Source organism: Bubalus kerabau, chromosome 18 (assembly GCF_029407905.1).
Source record: "Bubalus kerabau isolate K-KA32 ecotype Philippines breed swamp buffalo chromosome 18, PCC_UOA_SB_1v2, whole genome shotgun sequence".
Lineage (NCBI taxonomy): Eukaryota > Metazoa > Chordata > Mammalia > Artiodactyla > Bovidae > Bubalus > Bubalus kerabau.
The window spans coordinates 3,759,508-3,777,513 of NC_073641.1; the positions used below are offsets into that span (position 1 = coordinate 3,759,508).

The 18,006-nt window shown below is 45.4% G+C and overlaps 1 protein-coding gene across 3 annotated transcripts in view; it reads left to right on the forward strand.

Annotated features, from left to right (window-relative positions):
• Positions 1 to 18,006, forward strand: part of DOCK2 (dedicator of cytokinesis 2) — a 452,311-nt gene that overhangs the window by 330,722 nt on the left and 103,583 nt on the right. For 2 of the 3 annotated variants that reach the window (XM_055555142.1, XM_055555143.1), the window contains exons 28-29: positions 11,334 to 11,432; positions 14,285 to 14,379. In XM_055555142.1, the coding sequence (XP_055411117.1) occupies positions 11,334 to 11,432; positions 14,285 to 14,379 (194 nt within the window). Of the gene's footprint in view, positions 1 to 11,333; positions 11,433 to 14,284; positions 14,380 to 15,718; positions 16,963 to 18,006 lie in introns of those variants that run through there. The other variant, XM_055555144.1, reaches the window with a different exon arrangement.

Here is an 18,006-nt window from a genome sequence, read left to right on the forward strand (position 1 = left end):
GGGAATTTAAGAGGAGCGAGATGAGCAAAGGGAAAGAATGGGAAAAAAAAAAAAGGAGTATGATGTCATTTGGACAATTGCAAACCAATAAATCAATGAGGTATCATTCCTAGGACCGAGAGGAAACTGCCTGAGGAGGAGCCCGCCAGCCGGGGAGCTGGGGGCTGACAGGAAGCGGAGGGTCAGTAGGCAGGGTAGTGTCTGCATCCCTGTCAGGCGGTCAGCTGGAACATGAGCCCCAGGAAGGGATTTCCACTCCCTTCCGTCCCCTCCTCCTTGAGGTTTTCTTTTGTTTTGTCTCTTGTGTGAATAACATCAGAAGGAATGCTCTATCCAAAAGGGTTTTACAGGAGCTTATTAATGTGAACCTGTAGAGTCAGTTTTTCAAAAATTATCTCTGAGTTCGGCTTCGTAGGATTTTTTTCATCACTGGGATCAGCTTTGTAGAAGCCAGAGCATGATAATTCTGCCAGTTTTTACTGGTAACAGATGAAATAGTCCTCCCTTCATAGAAATGAAGAGCGAGGACTTTGGGTAGCCTTCTTTAGTTCTCAAGACCTTGTCAGCAGAGCTGGCCTGAAGGCAGCCCAGTAGGCAGGTGCCTGCATGACATCCCATTACCAACAGATCGAGATTCAAAGCCCTCAGCCTGGCATTTAAGGTCCTTCCAATCTGCCCCTCCACATATCTCCTGTAATCTCTCTCTGTGAACCTCTGTTGTACCAAAGGACTTTGCTTGTTTTCACCTCTGCTTCTTTCCTCCCAGTGTTCCATGTCAAAGTGGAACACGAAACACTCAGCACATATAATAATATTATCCCTCCCCCTCCCTTGACTAGAGCAGACATCACTAATCGATTGCCACACTCTTTACTGCTGAGCTACGACTTGGCATTAGAATCATTCTTCTCACAGATCTTTAGGCAGTTACCACCAATCAATCAAATTAATCAAATCATCAAATGAAATGTTTTTCCTATTGCAATCGTCCTTTCCCATTCTTTGCTTCATCTTTTTCACTCTTGTCATTCTTCAAATCCCACATGCTCTGTGAAATTTCTCCTGAGCATTCCTAACTACAAAGGTTATTCCCACTTCTGAAACGCCTAGAGAAAACTAGAACTCTGGTTTTGCATCTGTCATTCAGCACTATCACGTGTGTCTCTCTGCAGATCAGAGTTTCTCATTTCCGCACTGGTGACATTTGGGGCTGGATCATTCTCTGTTGTTAGGGCTGAACTGTGAATTATAGGATGTTTGGCAGCATTTCTAGCCTTTATGCAGTACATGTCAACCTCCCCCCTCCCTCTGTATGACAGACAGAAGTGTTTCCAGATGTTGTTAAATGCCCTCTGGGGGACAAAATTGCCTCCAGGCTAGAACTACTGTATTAGAGAGACAGGGAGAGAGAGAGAGAGAGAGAAGGAAGAAGGAGGAGGAGAAAGAAGAGGAGAAAAAACACTAAAGGGAAAAAAGAAGAAAAAGAATTTTCCCTCTGAGTCTGAGACTTGCAGGCTAAGAACCATGATCGTATCTGATATAGTTCCTTACACATAGTAGGTGCTGAGTAAGTATTTGCCAATTGATTGACTAACTGAGAATGAGGAGTTGTTCGGGAAGGGGAAAACCCTCCGCTAGTGTGGACTGACACACCAGGGATGTCTCTTTGCCTCAGTTACGCACTGCTGAGTTGGGCAGTATGCAGAGCTTGCACAGAGGCCACCTCAGCACACACCTGATGGACTTTGTCAGACCGCATAGCTGAGTGTGCAGGGGCAGCTGGGCCTGTGGGGAGGTGCCAGGAGAGACCCGGTTGAAAAGTTGAGCTTGAAGTTTAGAACACGATGTGTGAGACCTACTTCACGTGTCTTCACTTGTCATCATTCCTCATGAAGGAAACAGGAGGGGTCAGCTAAAGACACCATTTACTGCACAGAGTAACTGTCCCTCCTGAAACCTCTTTTGCCTGGCCCCCTGTGACTGTGAGCACACTGTCTGCCTGATCTCTGCTCCTTGAAACTGGGAGTCTGTGCAGGGAAACAGATGGCGAGCTTGTATCAGTCATCACCCACAGTGCAGCTCCCCAGGTCCACAAGGAGGCTTAGATCATCCTCCATGAGTCAGCCAGAAGCTAAGCCCACACTGCCCCAGCTGACCAACTCACTATTCCTGGAGAACCACAAAGAGGGCTGAGGCTGAGCTCTGCAGGAAGGCTTTCTGAGCTCCTCCGGTGTTACCAGTGTCCGGAGGGGCCCACTGCACCCGCGTTCCACCACATCCTCACAGCAGCCCTATACTCAGCACTGTTATCCCCATTTCAGAGACCAGAGAACTGAGGCTCCAAGAGGTAAAGCAACTTGTCCAAAGACCCAGAGCATGTTGAAGAGAGCGGGCATTTGATCCCAGTACTTGGTATATCGTGTGTTCCAGGAAAGCTGCTTCTATGAGAAACCGCATGCATTTCCTAATATTTGGTGTTGGCATTTCTTACTGAACCCTTCTTGGCCTTCAAAACCCCAAGCAATGCAGAAAATGAAGGGGTTATCCTCAATTGAACCTAAAATCATGGAGACTCATAAGCCATAGGGCAAAGTCATTAGAGGGCTGGTCTTGTTTACATAAATATGTGACAACGCTTACCAGTTAGTCTATCTGCCTATGTAGTCTGCCAGCCTAGCTCCATCCATCCATCTCTCCACCCACCCTTCTATTTCTGTTTAGGCACAAGAGATTCTAGAATGTCCTTAACATTTAGATGTTTATTGGATTGAAATGAATATTGAATATTCTTAATATTCAAGGTTAGGGCTTCCCAGGTAGCCCTAGTGGTAAAGAATCTGCCTGTCAATGCAGGAGACACAGGAGACACATTTGATCCCTGGGTCAGGAAGATCCTCCTCTGGAGAAGGAAATGGCAACCGACTCCAGTATTCTTGCTGGAAAATCCTACGGACAGAGGATCCTGGTGGGTTCCCATCTGTGGGGTCACAAAGAGTCTAACATGACTGAGCACACGCACACACACAATATTCAAGGTTAGGCAGGAGGCGTGGTGGAGTGAAATATCATGCACTTCCTTCTTCATGATACTTGGAGGTATTGCTTTTCATATTGATAAGATGATGTAATGATTATAAAACAATATTCTGGAATTAAGCTGAGCCAGCCAAGTCATGTCACCACCCTGCTCCTTGATTTCCTCATCTGTAAAGTACACGTCATTTTACCAACTTTGGTTGCATGTTGGGAGGATTCATTGAGATAAGGCACATGCGGTGCTTGGCCTGTAGTAAGCACTCAGTAACTGGCAGCCACTGTGACAATGGACATACGTTTTAGCTCAGTGTCTGCCATAGGAATGTCTGTTCGATACTAATTCTCTCTCCCAGCTCTTTCCTTTCCTGGCCGCAATCCTATAAAATGTCCTTACTGATGGATCCACAGAGGGTTGAGCACACTGCCCGACACACACTTAGTCCTTGAAGTTATAGTCATTATTGTTATCCTTCAGCCCACAGTACCTTCTTTATGAGTCATAATATCCTTTTATGACAGTTCTTCCTGCTGAAGGTTGACCTTGGTGTCTTATGCAACCTGGATACAAATGTTTGCAGGAGAAGGTGAGAGGCTGCTTCGGGTGCTCATGCATAGCCTGCATGCTAGTGATGCTCCTGACTTTGACTTTTCTCAGGAACATGTGAGGCGAGAACAGTACTGTTCTGTCTAGGACTCAACACAAGCTTTTCTGTGCAGCCCTTCCTGAGGCATTCAGTGTAAAGCTTGGAAGACCATCATTGGTGTGTGTGCCGAGAATAAATCCTTGTTCCTGAAACAATTCCTTTTTCTGTCACATTTGTGAACTTCCCCACCCACATCTCACAGATGTAATTAGAAACATTTAGAAAAATCATCTTGTGTTCAGTTAAAAACGGAGGTGTCCTAAATGATAGCCCCTCTCCTAGCAAGCAGGCTTCTCAACTTCCATGAGGTCGAATGGCTTTCATCATAGACTGGGAGATGCCGGAGCAGGCTCCCTCCCTTTCATTCAGCTCTAAATGACAGGGAGACAAACCAGTGAACTTGAAGACAATTGAGATCCACGTAAAACTAGAATTTCACCTGCTGAAGAAAGGCCAAGACTCTGCTATAAAACAGTCATTTAGTGAGAAATGCTTGCTGAGAAGTGGTGATGCTACCACAAACCAGGAGAGTTGACATTGAGGGGACGGTCACACCTGGAAACAACTCCAGCATCTTGGAAGAGTATGGGAAGACACACAAATTGCGTCTTCAAAGGGCGCCTCCTGAAACACACAGTAGCCAGCGGGAGCTTCTTAAAACCCAAATCAGTGGCCTCCCTTTGGCTTCTTAAAACCCAAATCAATGGCACTTAGAAGAAAACCCAGGCCCTTGCCCCTGACCTTCAAGGGCCTTCAGGATGTCTCTCTGACCTCATCTTCTTCTCCTTGCCTTCCCTCACTTTGTACCTTCTGGCCTTCTTTTGGATTCTCCAGCACTCCAAGCACATCTGACCTCAGGGCCTTTGCATCTGCTACTTAAGTGCCCTGGAATGCTGTTCTGCCAGATTTTTACATGACCAACTCTCATCATTAGATCTCCACTCAAGAGTCAGGTCCCTAAGAGGCCACCTTCGTCTCCCCTATTGAAAACAGGTCCCTCCCCATCTCTATCTCATTTCTCTGTAATATTTCCTTAGCAGCAGATATCACTGCCTAAAATGACCTCACTTATGTATTCACTGGCTTGTGGTGTGTTTCCCCATCCCTGGCCCTCTACCTAGTGGGAGTGTGAGTTCCTTAAGAACAAATCCCTTGTTAATCTCATTCGTGACTCATGTGTGTCCAAAGCACCTAGAACCATGCCTGGAACGCAGTAAGTGCCCAAGAAATATTTGTTAAATTAAGGAAAGCGTGAAACCATGATCTCACTCTGGCTTAATCAAATACAACTTTAGATGGAATAAGAACAATAATAAGGAGTAGAGCAAAAATTCTTTAATTTCTGTCCTCTCCTAAGGCAAAGATGTTCTACACACAACCCTAACTTTTCAGAGTTTGGGGGAGTTATCCCTGTAACATTCTTTTAAAGATGAAGAATACTATAAGTTCAGCCTTTCATCTTACAGATATTTATTGAGCCTATACTGTGTGCAAGTTAAACTCTAGATTCTGGTGATGTGGCAGTGCATAAAGGACAAAATCCTCTGCCCAGGTGGAGCTGACAGTGACGAGATGAGAAACATCGTGGATTTACAAAAAGAACACAGGTTTTTGAGTCAGAAAGACCCAGATTTTTATCCCTGCCCCATCCTGTTCTAAATGTCTATCTAGGCAAACTGCTTGACCTCTAAGCATCTCACTTTCCTCTTTTGTAAAATGGGCATAAAGTTGACCTATTGAGGCTGTTGCCATGACTCAGTGAGATGACAAAGGCAGAGTCCTAAGCCCAAGGAATGAATGAACAGAATTTGCTTGCCTTCCACCTCCCTTTGTGATTAAACACCTCACGGTATCCTTTGGAAGATGTAAAGTGACCCCACACTACAGAGCCACCTGCACAGGCTGCAACCAAGATCAGAAAGTGTTCATTTCAAAGGAAGAGTGTGTGGCCAGTTCAGTCTGCCCTTCCAGCCTGGATTCAAAGCCGCTTTGTTACCTCTCCCCACCTGCTCTTCATCAATGAGAAGAGCTCTCTGAGGAGATGCTGCGCCTATGGTTCTGTCTGGCCCTAGTGTTTCTGGAGAGCTGATCATTAATGCCCACAGTGCCAGGCAGGGGTGCACATAGCTAGCTCCAAAGAGTTGCTGTGTTGTACAGACAGAATGTGTCCAGCTGTATCCAGAGTGCACAGCATCTAAGTGGCACCTTCCTGTCTTCCTGTGATGTTGCACTTTGACATGGAGCAGGCTACACAAAACCCCTGGATCTGTGCCCATTAAGAATCTTCTCCCTGAAGGAAGGTGACTTGGTTTACGCTATCACACAGCAGGATTCCTGGGTAACCAAAGAATGTCACTGCACACAAGGAGAGGCTCTTCCGAAAACCAGACAGCTGGAGTACTAAGCTTCCGATGAAAACGGTTACATTTCAGGCTTTTGAACAATGTGGGCACTTTTGTCATTCATCCTATCCTACCTGCCAGCAACTGTCCCGAATAAAAAGAACCTCCCATCATGCACTGCTCAAAGAGGCACATGCTCTATTTACTAAACAGCTTTTCTTTGGACGTGTTGTTGACTAAAGCCATGTTCAGAGTCAAAGGACACTTAGCCACATGTCCCAAGCTGCGACTGGGAGTGCTTGATGCATCCACAGACAGTCAGGGGTAGCTGGAGTCCTCATTTCATCTGTCCAGGTGAGAAATTTCAGTTAGCCAATCTGCACAGTTTTTCAGGGTCAGAGTCAGCAGCAACAGCAATAATACTAATGGCTGATCATCTTGAGGACTGTCTATGTTTTAAGAGGTTTACACATATTGATTTAATTCTCACCAAAAACATATGCAGTAAGAACTATTTCTATTCCCTTTCACTCTAAGATGCAAGACCCTGCTCAAGGTCACGCGCTTAGTGACAGATAGAGCTGAGATTTGAGCTCAGGCGGTCTGGCTCCTAGGTCTCCACCTGATGTTCTACATCGTGGCAGAACCAGATGTAGACTCTTTGGAGAGAACGTTATCCATCCAGCTCACTGCTGCACGTGGGTGCCTAACACAGGGCCCAGCACATAATGGTTGCTAAGACAGACTGCATACACTACTTTCCCCAAAGATTGCTGCAAACTGTAACTCTCAGCTTCCTGACAAATTGCTAAGATGAAGGGGTTTTAGAGTCCTTGTTTTCCTTGACACCATAGCTTCCCACTCCAGTCCTGGATCTATCACAAAGACAGTACCAATTCCACCCCAAAATCAAATCTGTTATATAACCACATGGCAGACATGCGGGTGAACGGAGACGCAACCTGAGAGCGGCGTTCAGCTACTCTCAGTCTCCAAATGACAGTGACGGCCCCGCAGGCAAAACTTTGCATCTCCCTCGGCATGCAAACTTTCCTCCCTTGCTTCCTCTCCTTGGCGCTCTGTATTTTATTTTATTTTGGTAGAGCACATTATTTGAAGTTACTATGGCAACGTGTCACCAGCTGGCATCGCATAGTAATGCTGGCATTTAGGTAGCAAGCTCCCGAAGTTGGCTCTTTCCCTCCCTCTGAGATCTCATCACTCCCACCAGCCTCAGGTGGGGAGGGGTGCATTCGCATCCGCCATGCCCCTGTCCCCTTGTTTTGTTAGTTCTTCAAGGCAGAGCAGACTGATCGCCTCTTCCTGGCTCACTCAGCCCTGCAGGGTCCTAACCGTGTGTGTAGGTGTGTTTGCTTTAGAAGAGGTTAAATAGATATGTTTGAGTGTTGTGCACCAAAACTATTGGCCTTATCAATAAGAGGAGGAGGATGACGATGGTCATATGATGATCACGGTGATGGCTTTTTACGCAAAGGAATAAATTGATTTGGAGAGGGCGACTCTCCTGATTGCAATCACCCAGTATCCCAGTTAATTAATACTAATGACACAATATTGGGTTTCTCATTTTCTCTTGCCATCACACAGCAAAGAGACCCTGACTGTTTTCCTTTGGAGCTTCAATTCTCTCCCAGGTGTGCAGGACCTCCCTACTTACTGATGGGGTGAATTAATTAAGAGGATTGAATGTCATGGATCACTGAAGAGGGTTCTATATGGCAAATAAGCCCTGCCACTCAAGGCGTTAAGTAGCCCCTCATCAGCCAAGTGCCAGCAATCATTGCGTTTATTTTTACACATTTGACCTAGTTTCAAACCATGTCTCTTCATGCTGTGATTCATTAGCTACATTTTAAGCTACCCCGAATGGAGCTGAGGTGACTCTGCCTGGCTTGTGCCAGCATCTCAGATACAGTTTCTCTCCGGAATTTAATATGCAGGTCCCCCTGCCATTCGGTTTTAAGAAGCAATTTCCTATCAGGGCAGCTGGAATGCTGCTCGGGTATGGGTGAGTGGCTGCCTCACGCCCTGATAGTAAATATCTGTTGACCACAAAATTTCCACCAAGGATGGCAAGAGGGACCGTCTCAGCAGCCTGAACGGCAGGGGGTCCGCCCGCCCCTCTGTCCCCCAGGCTGCCTTCAGGCTTTGCCATGTTGCTGGCAGGGCTGGGAGTCTGGGCTCCAGCGCTGTAAAGTTTGAGCAGTGTCAACATCAGGAAGGTCTGAGTTGCTACAGCAAATGCAGTCTGATCTTCTCCCCCACGCCCAACCCCTACAGCTCTTTCTAAACCTTCAGACATGGTGGATACGGAAGGTCTCAAACTTGTGAAAGGGAAAGAGGACAGGGAGCAAAGAAGAGGCTTGCTGAGCTGAGGGCTCTGCTGAAAAGGGGATACATGTGAGAGAGACATAACGTGATTCTACCATTCTCTCATTGTATGATGAACAGAGGGTTTTGGCTCTTAATTTAAATGACAAAGAGGAGCCTTTAGTGAATTTGAACCTGCTGCTGGTGTCTCATGCCATTTCACAAATCAGTCAGTCACATGGGTGTGATTTCGGACAGACTTGATACTAAAGTGGGCTAGATACCATAGCAGAAAAAAAGGAAAGCTTCCAGTTGGAAGTAAAGCACTGTCATTTCTCATTAACAGCCAAATGCAGGTAACTTGTCCAAACTTCAGTCACAACACACTACAGATCCTGCTGGAAGGCACTCAGCCAGGTTTTTCTACGGGGTAGTTAGAATCAAGAGATGAACAAGCTGGTAAAAGTAATTTTGATTGATCGATGAACTGAACAAGTCCTTATAAAAAGATAGTGGTTTCTTTCATAAAATAGTCACTCTTTCCAAATGAGACGGCATGGGAATCCCCTTCCCCTTTTATTTTCATTTAAAATGAAGCATGGAAGTTTCTCTAAGGAAGGCTTAAGACAAGTAGCCTTTTCAAGATAATTTGCAGGCAACTTGACCTCTGAGGTTTGTTGCTTGCTTCCCCCACCCCCTTCAAATTCAAATCAAGCCTTTGGAAATAACAAGCATTCCGGATCTGTATCTGTGCATTTGGGGCAGCCTGCAGTTCCGACCATGGTGGATTTTCTCATACACACACACACACACACACACACACACACAAGCTCACAATCCCAGGGCTCATTTAAGCCCAAGCTTTAAAAGTAAACTATTGTCGAAGAAATGATAGCATTTGCTCTGAAAGGATGATGGATCACAAAAAATAAAACCTACCCAGATCTCTTACCTTGAAGCAGTGGAATTACCTGCAGAGAATGCCCTTCATTTCTTTGCAAAACGAGCCAGGCTTTGGCCAGCAGCGGAATTACTCCAAAAGAAGAAATAATAAGTCCTTTATGTTGTAATTTTCACTGTTTATATGCAAGAAGTGTAGTGGGTCTGCTCACGTAGGAATAAATAAAAAGCCGAAAAAACTGCTCGGCAGCTACCATGTGAAAAGGAAAGACCTCTAGTGGCCACTGGCTGAATTCTTGGAGGAAGCTCCTCACGGAAGAGATGGAGGGAGTAGAGGAGAAGCACGCGTGTGTGCCCGCCCCCCCCCCCCCACCACACACACCTCTTACTCGGAAGATGCGTCCCCTCTTGCACCCAGCCTGGCCGGAGGGATAAACAATAATGAACTTGTTTCTTGGTCTCCGTGGGACTTGGTGAAGTTTGCAGTGCTGGTGGCGTTCTGCCTGGTTTGAGAGGGATGGATAATTTCACAGACTCACCATCACCCGCAGGGGCCTCAGCAGGCAGCATTGGACTCCAGGGTGGCCAGGGCAGTTGGCCCCCAGGGAAAAGGCCCCCGGCCCCAGTCCCCAGTAATGTCACTGATGTTGCTCCTTGCACTCCTGCCAGCTCTGCATGTTTTCTGAGCGCTTGTGGTGCGTGTGTGTGGTGGTCACCCACAGGCAGCTCTGCCTTCCCCGGTGTGTGACCTGGTCCAGTGCTCAGAAGGGCCGTCTTTAAATTCTGAGGAATTTTTACAAGTAGTTTTCCATTTTCATTTTGTTCTGAGCCCCACAAATTACATAGCTAGTCCTGCTGACTGGGAAAGCATGCTATCCCTAAGGTCCTAATTGGAAAGAACCTAGAAGCAATTGAGAATCCATATCTTTGGGAGTTACTTTTGGGAACATGAACTTAAAGAACATTCAATTGACCAAAAGACTTCTGTGGAGAAATGCAGAAGGAGCTTCCTGGGGACATCGAGGCTGTTCCTTCTATCACTGTCACTGAACTGTAAACCTGAAATTGGGAGGAGTTTTTTTCACATTATATTTTTATAACAAAGGGAGTTTTTTCATTTTTTGGTTTTAGCGGTTTTGTTTGTTTGTTTGTTTTTTAACAAAGTTAGTAGTTTGTGATACAGATATAATACTTGGTTCAAACACAGCACTTCCAGACCCACAGCTATGATGTGTTATATCTGACACCCTTTAGCAGTGGGGATCCCTGGAGACATTTGCATCACCCCAAGCTTCCCATCCACCACAGGCTTGCCCTTGGCAGGGAACTTCCTTTGATTAAGTTGGCAGCCTAGTGGAATCTTACAGGAGACACTCTTGAGTGCTGGTGAGACACTCTTTCCCCAGCTGGTGGATGTATGGTCAGTACTTCCTTTACCAGGTTCCCAGAGTAGATCCCCCTCAATTCTGCTGGCAGACATTAGCCCTGACAGCTGCTGGCTTCTCACTGGCTGATTTATGGTCCAACCACCGATGCTCCTATAGAGAACTTCAGTGTACTCAAGGCACCATAGAAGCCATTGATCTTTACAATACCTCTCTGGGGTTAGGTATGGGTGGATTATTGTCCCACTTTACAGATGGAACAATTGGAGATTAGACATGTAAAATTATTTACCAGAAAATCAATTGTCTTCAGAATGTTGATACAAGCTGGATCTCCTGACATCAATACAGGGCTCTTTTCCCAATGTAAAGCAACTGGAGACGCAATAAATCAGATCCTTACTGTCTATATCTGGAGCTCCTAATATAGTCCTAGGCACATAATAGACGTTCAATAAATGCTTTTTTAGATGAATGAGCTGATGAATAAGCCATAAGGAGACATTTACTCTTAGAGAAGTTTCACATGCTCATCTGCTAAGAAGAAATTCTCCACCCCTAGCGAGGGTGGGTTGGAGAGGGGTTATACTACCCTGGGATGGAGAGATGTTTTCCAGTCTGAAGTCAAGTAAATGGAGAAAATGAATCTAATGGCCCACCTCTCCACTGTTTGACGGCACTTTTATTTCTTGCAGAGTCACTTCGTAGCATGTATGACAGCCATCTTAAACCAGATGGGTGACCAGCACTATTCCTTCTATATTGAGACCTTCCAGACCAGCTCTGAACTTGTGGTGAGTCTACAGAATGCTTTGGGGCAGTGTTGGGAGACACGTTGTGCTCTTTAGATTCCTGAGAGTTTAGGGCAAGAATATCTTCCATGAACCTTACGTGTGTGGGTCTAGGTTTGCAGAAATGTTCATGTGCTTCCCTGTTTCTCACTTCCACTTAGGTTTGTATATATCACTCCTGAAATACATCTTCAGCCCATGTCAGATGTGAGCCCTGAGTGTCTAGTCTACATAGGACTTGAAACCATATTTGTTGATGAATCATAGACATTTTGAGGCTTAAGAGCATGAGTGTTAGTCACATGGTCTTGGGTTTGAATCCAGGATTTGTCACTGGCTAGCTGTGACTGTGGGCTACTTAACCTTTCTTAAGCCTCAGTTTACCCATCTGTAAAGTGGGGATCATATCGTTTATGTCACGGCATTGTGAAGGGATTAAATGAGACAACAGTAGCCCTCACATTGTAGGAGTCCAGTAAAAGGCAGCATCACTCTATTATAATAACACACGCATAGAGAAAACTGGTCTCTGAGCCCTTTGTTCCTCTGGCCTCTCAGGATTCATTTGCTACAGGACCGTCTGCTGTGGCGGATGGCTGGGGGGCTGTACCTCTGCAGCAGATGATGTCATCAAAAGAAAGCCCAGCCCAAGCTGCCCCAGAGTGCAGCAGGCACTTTACCCTCAGTATGGAACCTTTGTCACTGTCTCCTTATTACCGCCAGCTTCAGGGGTTCTGCTGCCAGGGGCTCATTTTTACCTCTCCTTGAAGGACACACGGGAACCAGAATTGTGCCAAGCTCACAGAGTGGAGAACCATAGGAAACTAATGTCCTGTCCCTTCAGCCATTTAGCTTTGAGGACTCTTCGCTGGAGTAATATTGGCAAGAAAGGGAACCTCTTTCTGGTTATACAAAAAAAAAGGAAACAAAAGGAAATCTAAATAACCTAAGGTTTTCTCCCTCCTCAGTGTCATGGGACGTGGAAATAGACTGGATCCCTCACTTTTGATCCTCAGTGGAAGAGAGGGTGGAGAGGGTGGTGGGAAACAGATCGCTCTGTACTGAATCATGCATCTCTCAACCATCCCTCCAGCAGCTGGCAGAGGCGCTAGCAGCCATGGTTACAAGTCTCCAGTCTGCTTGCTCAAGGCCACACAGCAGTATATGGCAGAGGGAGGGTCTGAACCCCTGTTCCAGTCCTTACACCATGCTAAGTCGCTCAGCCACGTCCGACTCTTTGTGATCCCATGGACTGTAGCCCGCCCTGCTCCTCTGTCCATGGGATCTTCCAGGCAAGAATACTGGAGTGGGTTGCCATTTCCTTTTCCAGGGGATCTTTGTGACCCAGGGAAAAACCTGGGCCTCCCACATTACAGGCAGAGTCGTTACCATCTTTCCTACCACAGTGTAGGAAAGCCTACATTCCACAGGCAGGGACTGTGCCTATGGCAACACCCACACCTCCCCAGGTGATCCTGAGGATGAACACTTATACTCACCAGCGTCATCCTGAGCATGTAAACACTCACAGTGGGCTGGGCTCCATGTGGACCATCTTATAGACAGTGTGCACTTAATCAACCATTTGAGGTAGATGTTATCCCCATTCTGCTGATGTGGAAACTGGGACTTTAGTCTCTGAGGTAAATTTCCCTAGAAGCAATGATTGCTGGAAAGGAGCCAATCTCATTTCCAGAATTTTACAGTTGAGCTTAAGCAGTGATTTTCAAATTATATTTCTCCCAACCTCACTGTCTTCTACCATAAACACACCCAACACACATACATACATGCATACTTCAACCAGAGCTGTTTCCACTTTTATCTGTTTTATACATTAGGTTCCAAGTAAGATTTTCTCCAAACAAAAAATTCTGCTGTTAAAGTAATTTGAAAACCACTGGCTTAAGGAAAGAGCTCTGAACAGGTTTCCTATGGATTTTAAATTTTGCCTATAGCAAATGGGTGGCTCAGCAGTAAAAAATTCACCTGCAGTGCAGGAGATGTGGGAGATGCCAGGTCAGTCCTTGGGTTAGGAAGATTCCCTGAAGAAGAAACTTGCAATCCACTCCAGTATTCATGCCGGGAAGATCCCATGGACAGAAGAGCCTGGCAGGCTACAGTCCATGGCTCACAAAGAGTTGGACACAACTGACCAATTGAGCATACACACACAAAGCAAATGGATGGGATAACTTCATTTCCTCCTAGTGTCAGCGGTTCTTCACTTTGCTATCTGGATTTGTCTTGAATTTATGTTCTCCAAAGGTAGAGAACAAGTCTGACCCATCGCAAGCCTGGTGGAGCATGTTGAGGTCCACTCTGAGCCTCTTCAAAGGAGAGGGAGGGAGTCCCTGCCGTGTTTCCTCTAGCTTGCTCATGCGTCTGCCTGTGACATATGAATTAGCTGTGTTTACAGTACGGCAGTTAGATGTTTCATTTTAATAATAGTTTGTTTGCTCAATGACCTGAGATGCATTCATAAGTGTAGATTATTTCCTCCTCAAATGCATATTTGGCAAGATGATTATAAAATTGCCATATCAATGAATACATTTACTCCTTTACTCCCAAAGACAGAATTAACAGTGCTTTATTTTGAGAGGGTTTTCACATTCCATATTCATGTTCCACTTATATCTGTGAAACAGTCTCCCAGTAATCAATTGTAAGATTTCATTTGAAAATCCACCTCTATTGGTTTCATTGGGTTTACATAATGAAAGGCTATGCCCCTTCCCTTTCTGCACCTCCAAAAAAGAAAAAAGAAAAAGTTTGAACAACTCACAAGATCTAGGTCCTTCCAGTCATTTCCTATAAAGCAAGATGGCAGGTGTTTTGCTTTGCTGTTGTAGGACTTCCTGATGGAGACGTTCATCATGTTCAAGGACCTCATTGGGAAGAACGTGTACCCTGCAGACTGGGTGGCCATGAGCATGGTCCAGAACAGGTGAGCAGCCCTGCCTCCGGGGCCCAGGCCCCTCAGCACCCACGTGACATCACAGGAGAGGCAGGGGGTGTTGGCCATGAGCATGGTCCGGAACAGGTGAGTGGCCCCGCCTCCAGCCCCGGGCCTCTCAGCACCCACGTGACATCGCACCAGGAGGTGGGGAGAGTTTCTCCCTGATGAAAATACATTGAAGTGCAACAGATCCTTTCTTTCTGCATTGAAACCCCAGGGAACTGCTCACCAGTCTTGAGCTATTTATTCATTATTTTTCATTCCTTTCTATATACTGAACTGGCTACTCCCTACCTTCCCCATCCTTCCAATACTAGTTAAAATATACTTCATCTACAACACCTTCTCTAAACCTTGAGACAGGAGAGCTTAAGATCAGCCTTATTAAAATTGTACTATATTAAATTTATTCAAACAGTAAAATATATCCTGGGACATATGGTAGAATACGTTTAGGAAGCATTGGATTAAGCAGCTTTCATTAGCTTTCTGTGATACAGGACTTCTCAGAACCTTTATGCTAATGTATTCTCTAAGAGGAAGATGCTAGGGGGATGCTATGGGATTTTCTAAGAGGAAAATATGGGATACAGCATTTCACAGATTTACTTGCCCATTGAATCATTCAGTGTGCATATATTTATGTCTCCCTATGTGTATATAGTACTTATTAATATCTCATAGAATACAAGTGTAACCCAAGATTAACTCAGATCCCACATAGTCCAGCCCAATAGACAAGAGTAACTGTGAGCAATTTCCATTTTTAATGTTTTTTCTCAAATAATGTTATTTCATCAAAATGAAGTTCAAGTCATAGCACTCAGCAATATTATCTAATATTCCCTTTTTCCATTCTCCTGTATCTCTCCTATCTCATGGTTTACCCAAGTCTCTCTCACAACCTTATTCTCAATTCCTATCCACAAACTCTTTTAAAACTGGGGTCCTCTAGGCTCTCTCTTTCCTTTTGCTCTCACTTTCCTTTGGCTTCCTACATTTGTTTTAGGTGCTTCCCATGGAAAGGCTTCCCAGGTGGCTCAGTGGGAAAGAATCTGCCTGCCAGTACAGGAGATGCAGGAGATGTGGGTTTAATCCCTGGGCCGGGAAGATCCTCTGGAATAGGAAATGGCAGCCCACTACAGTATTCTTGCCTGGGAAATCTCATGGACAGAGGAGCCTGGTGGGCTACAGTCCATGTGGTTGCCAAGAATCAGGCATGACTGAGCGCCTGAGCATGCACGCATGATTCCCATAGGGACTCTTCACTCTACATTGGCAAGAAGTCTTGTCTCTCTCTACCTATTGCTCTTGCTCTGTGTCCCAGGGGCCAAGAATTGGCTGGTAAAGACAGAAATGTCCTGAGAGGATGGAAGAAGAGGAGATGTTAAAGAAGTAAAGGCAGAAATCTCTTCAGTGGGAAGCAATGAGAAAAGAATGTAAACATTAATAATTTTGTCACTAGATACAAATTTGAAATTTGTAGTCTTGAAATTTCTATCTCACATTTGCCCAGGACCTTACTCCAGTCCCAGATGGCTTCCACCCCTTACTATTCTGACCTCTGCAAAGCTGCTCTTCTGTTATCCGGATGCCTATGTGCCTAGCAAGTGGCTTTGCAGACACACTTGCTCTTAGGGCCAGCTTTAGGGGCTGGTGAAGGGGAGGAGAGGTTTGTCAAGGCAGAAGGAGATAAATGTTTCTGCACCGGTGTTTGTGCTGGGAAGAGGAAAATCAGCCAAACAACAAAAATGTCAGAATTCTTAGCCTGGGCTTATGTTGCACTGATTCTCTCTGTTCACATCACTCAGGTGGGAGTCTGGCTTTTCCAATGCTGAAGGCATTGGTGGGAATTGGGCCCGCCACATTACAGGTGAGAGGCAGGTCTGTCCCTGGCCCTGTGGCAGGATCAGCTTCCTGAGCATCCATCCTGTGTAGCTGCAGAGGACCCTGCGCTCCAACGGGCCCTGCTGTCAGCGTCTTGAATTCTTAATACTTTGGACCAGGAGACTTCATTTTCACTGTGCACTGAGCTAAAAAATGACGCAGCTGGTGGTACCTCACATCAGTGTCCATCTACTCATCTGTGCTTGGAAGAAGCCGGCTCCCAAACTGCATTTGGATCCCTTCACTCTTTGCCAGTTGGTCAGTAAGGTCTTGGGGTTTTACCAAATTTCATGAAGCATCCAGGTGAGTCATCTTCGACTCACCCTGCATTTCAGAGACACTCAACTGTTCATGTAACATACTGCTTCATACTTCCTATGACTTTGCATAAACTATGACTCTCCCCCTTTTTAGACAAAACTCAACACAAAAGCGTCCTAAAAATTCTTGTGCATGTAATTTCTCATTTGTGGGGCCTTCGGGGCTGCCTTTACGGTAGGAGCACACGCCCCGCCTCTGCGTTTGCACACCCACATTATAGTGCTTGCCCTGTACTGCCATCGTCTCTCGCTGTGACCGTTCTTGCCACCAGAGAACGGCGTCTTGAAGGCAAGAACTAGGTCCGGCTTATCTCTGTGTTTCTAATTCTTGGCACGGAACCTGACATTCATAAACATGTATATAATAAACTCTGTTTTTCATACTTTGTAATAAGCTCTGTATATCCAATGGGTATTTATTTTTTTTAATTTTTTAAAAATATTTTAATTGTATTGGAGTATAGTTGACTTACAGTGCTGAGTTAGTTTCAGGTATACAGCAAAGTGATTCAGTTATACATATACATGTATTAATTTTGTTTTGGATTCTTTTCTCATATACGTTATCACAAAATATTGAGTAGAGCTCCCTGTGCTATACAGTAGGTCCTTGTTGATTATTTATCTTATATATGGTTGCGTGTGCATGTGTTTATCCCAGGCTCCTGATTTATCCCTCACCAGTACGTTTCCCGTTTGGTCACAATGGGTACTTATTGATTAGGATTTTTTTAAAGAAATACAATTCAAATTTGCCAAACAGAAAGAATTTATGGGCTCGGGCAGTTTAAAGAGCCCAGGGTTATGGCTGCGGGCATGGATATATCTAGGTGCTCAAACAGTGTTGCAGGGAATCTGTATCTCTATCTCTGCTCTTTTCTCTCTTGGCTTCATTCTAAGGCAGATGCTCTCTTTGCAGTAGAAACCTGACTGCAGAAATTCCAGAAATATGTCTTGTTGGATTAGCAGCCCCAGTAGAAAGAAGAAACTTTTCCTTCAAGAGGTACAGCAAAATTCCCAGAATAATTTTCAAAGATCTGGCTTGAGCTACATCCCAATCCATAAAACTTTGTGGCCAGTGAAATGAAATATGCTGTTTCATCAGGCTTGGTTCATATGACCCACCTTTGGAAGTGGGGAGGCTGTGGCTAGTTTTATCCAAACTACAAAGTCTGGGAGCAAAGGGGGAGGCTGGGAGAGTAATTCTTCAAAGGAAAATCTAAGAGTTACTACCAGAAATGGATGATGAGCAGACAAATGCACAGACATCCGCAACTGATACAGAGTCAGGAAGATGGACGCCCACAGAGGCAGGGCCCTCCCTGATCAGGCCAGCCTCCCCTTCTGAGCTGCCAACAGTCATCCCAGAGGAAACACACGGAAGTGCTTTGAAGGAATGTTCCTATCT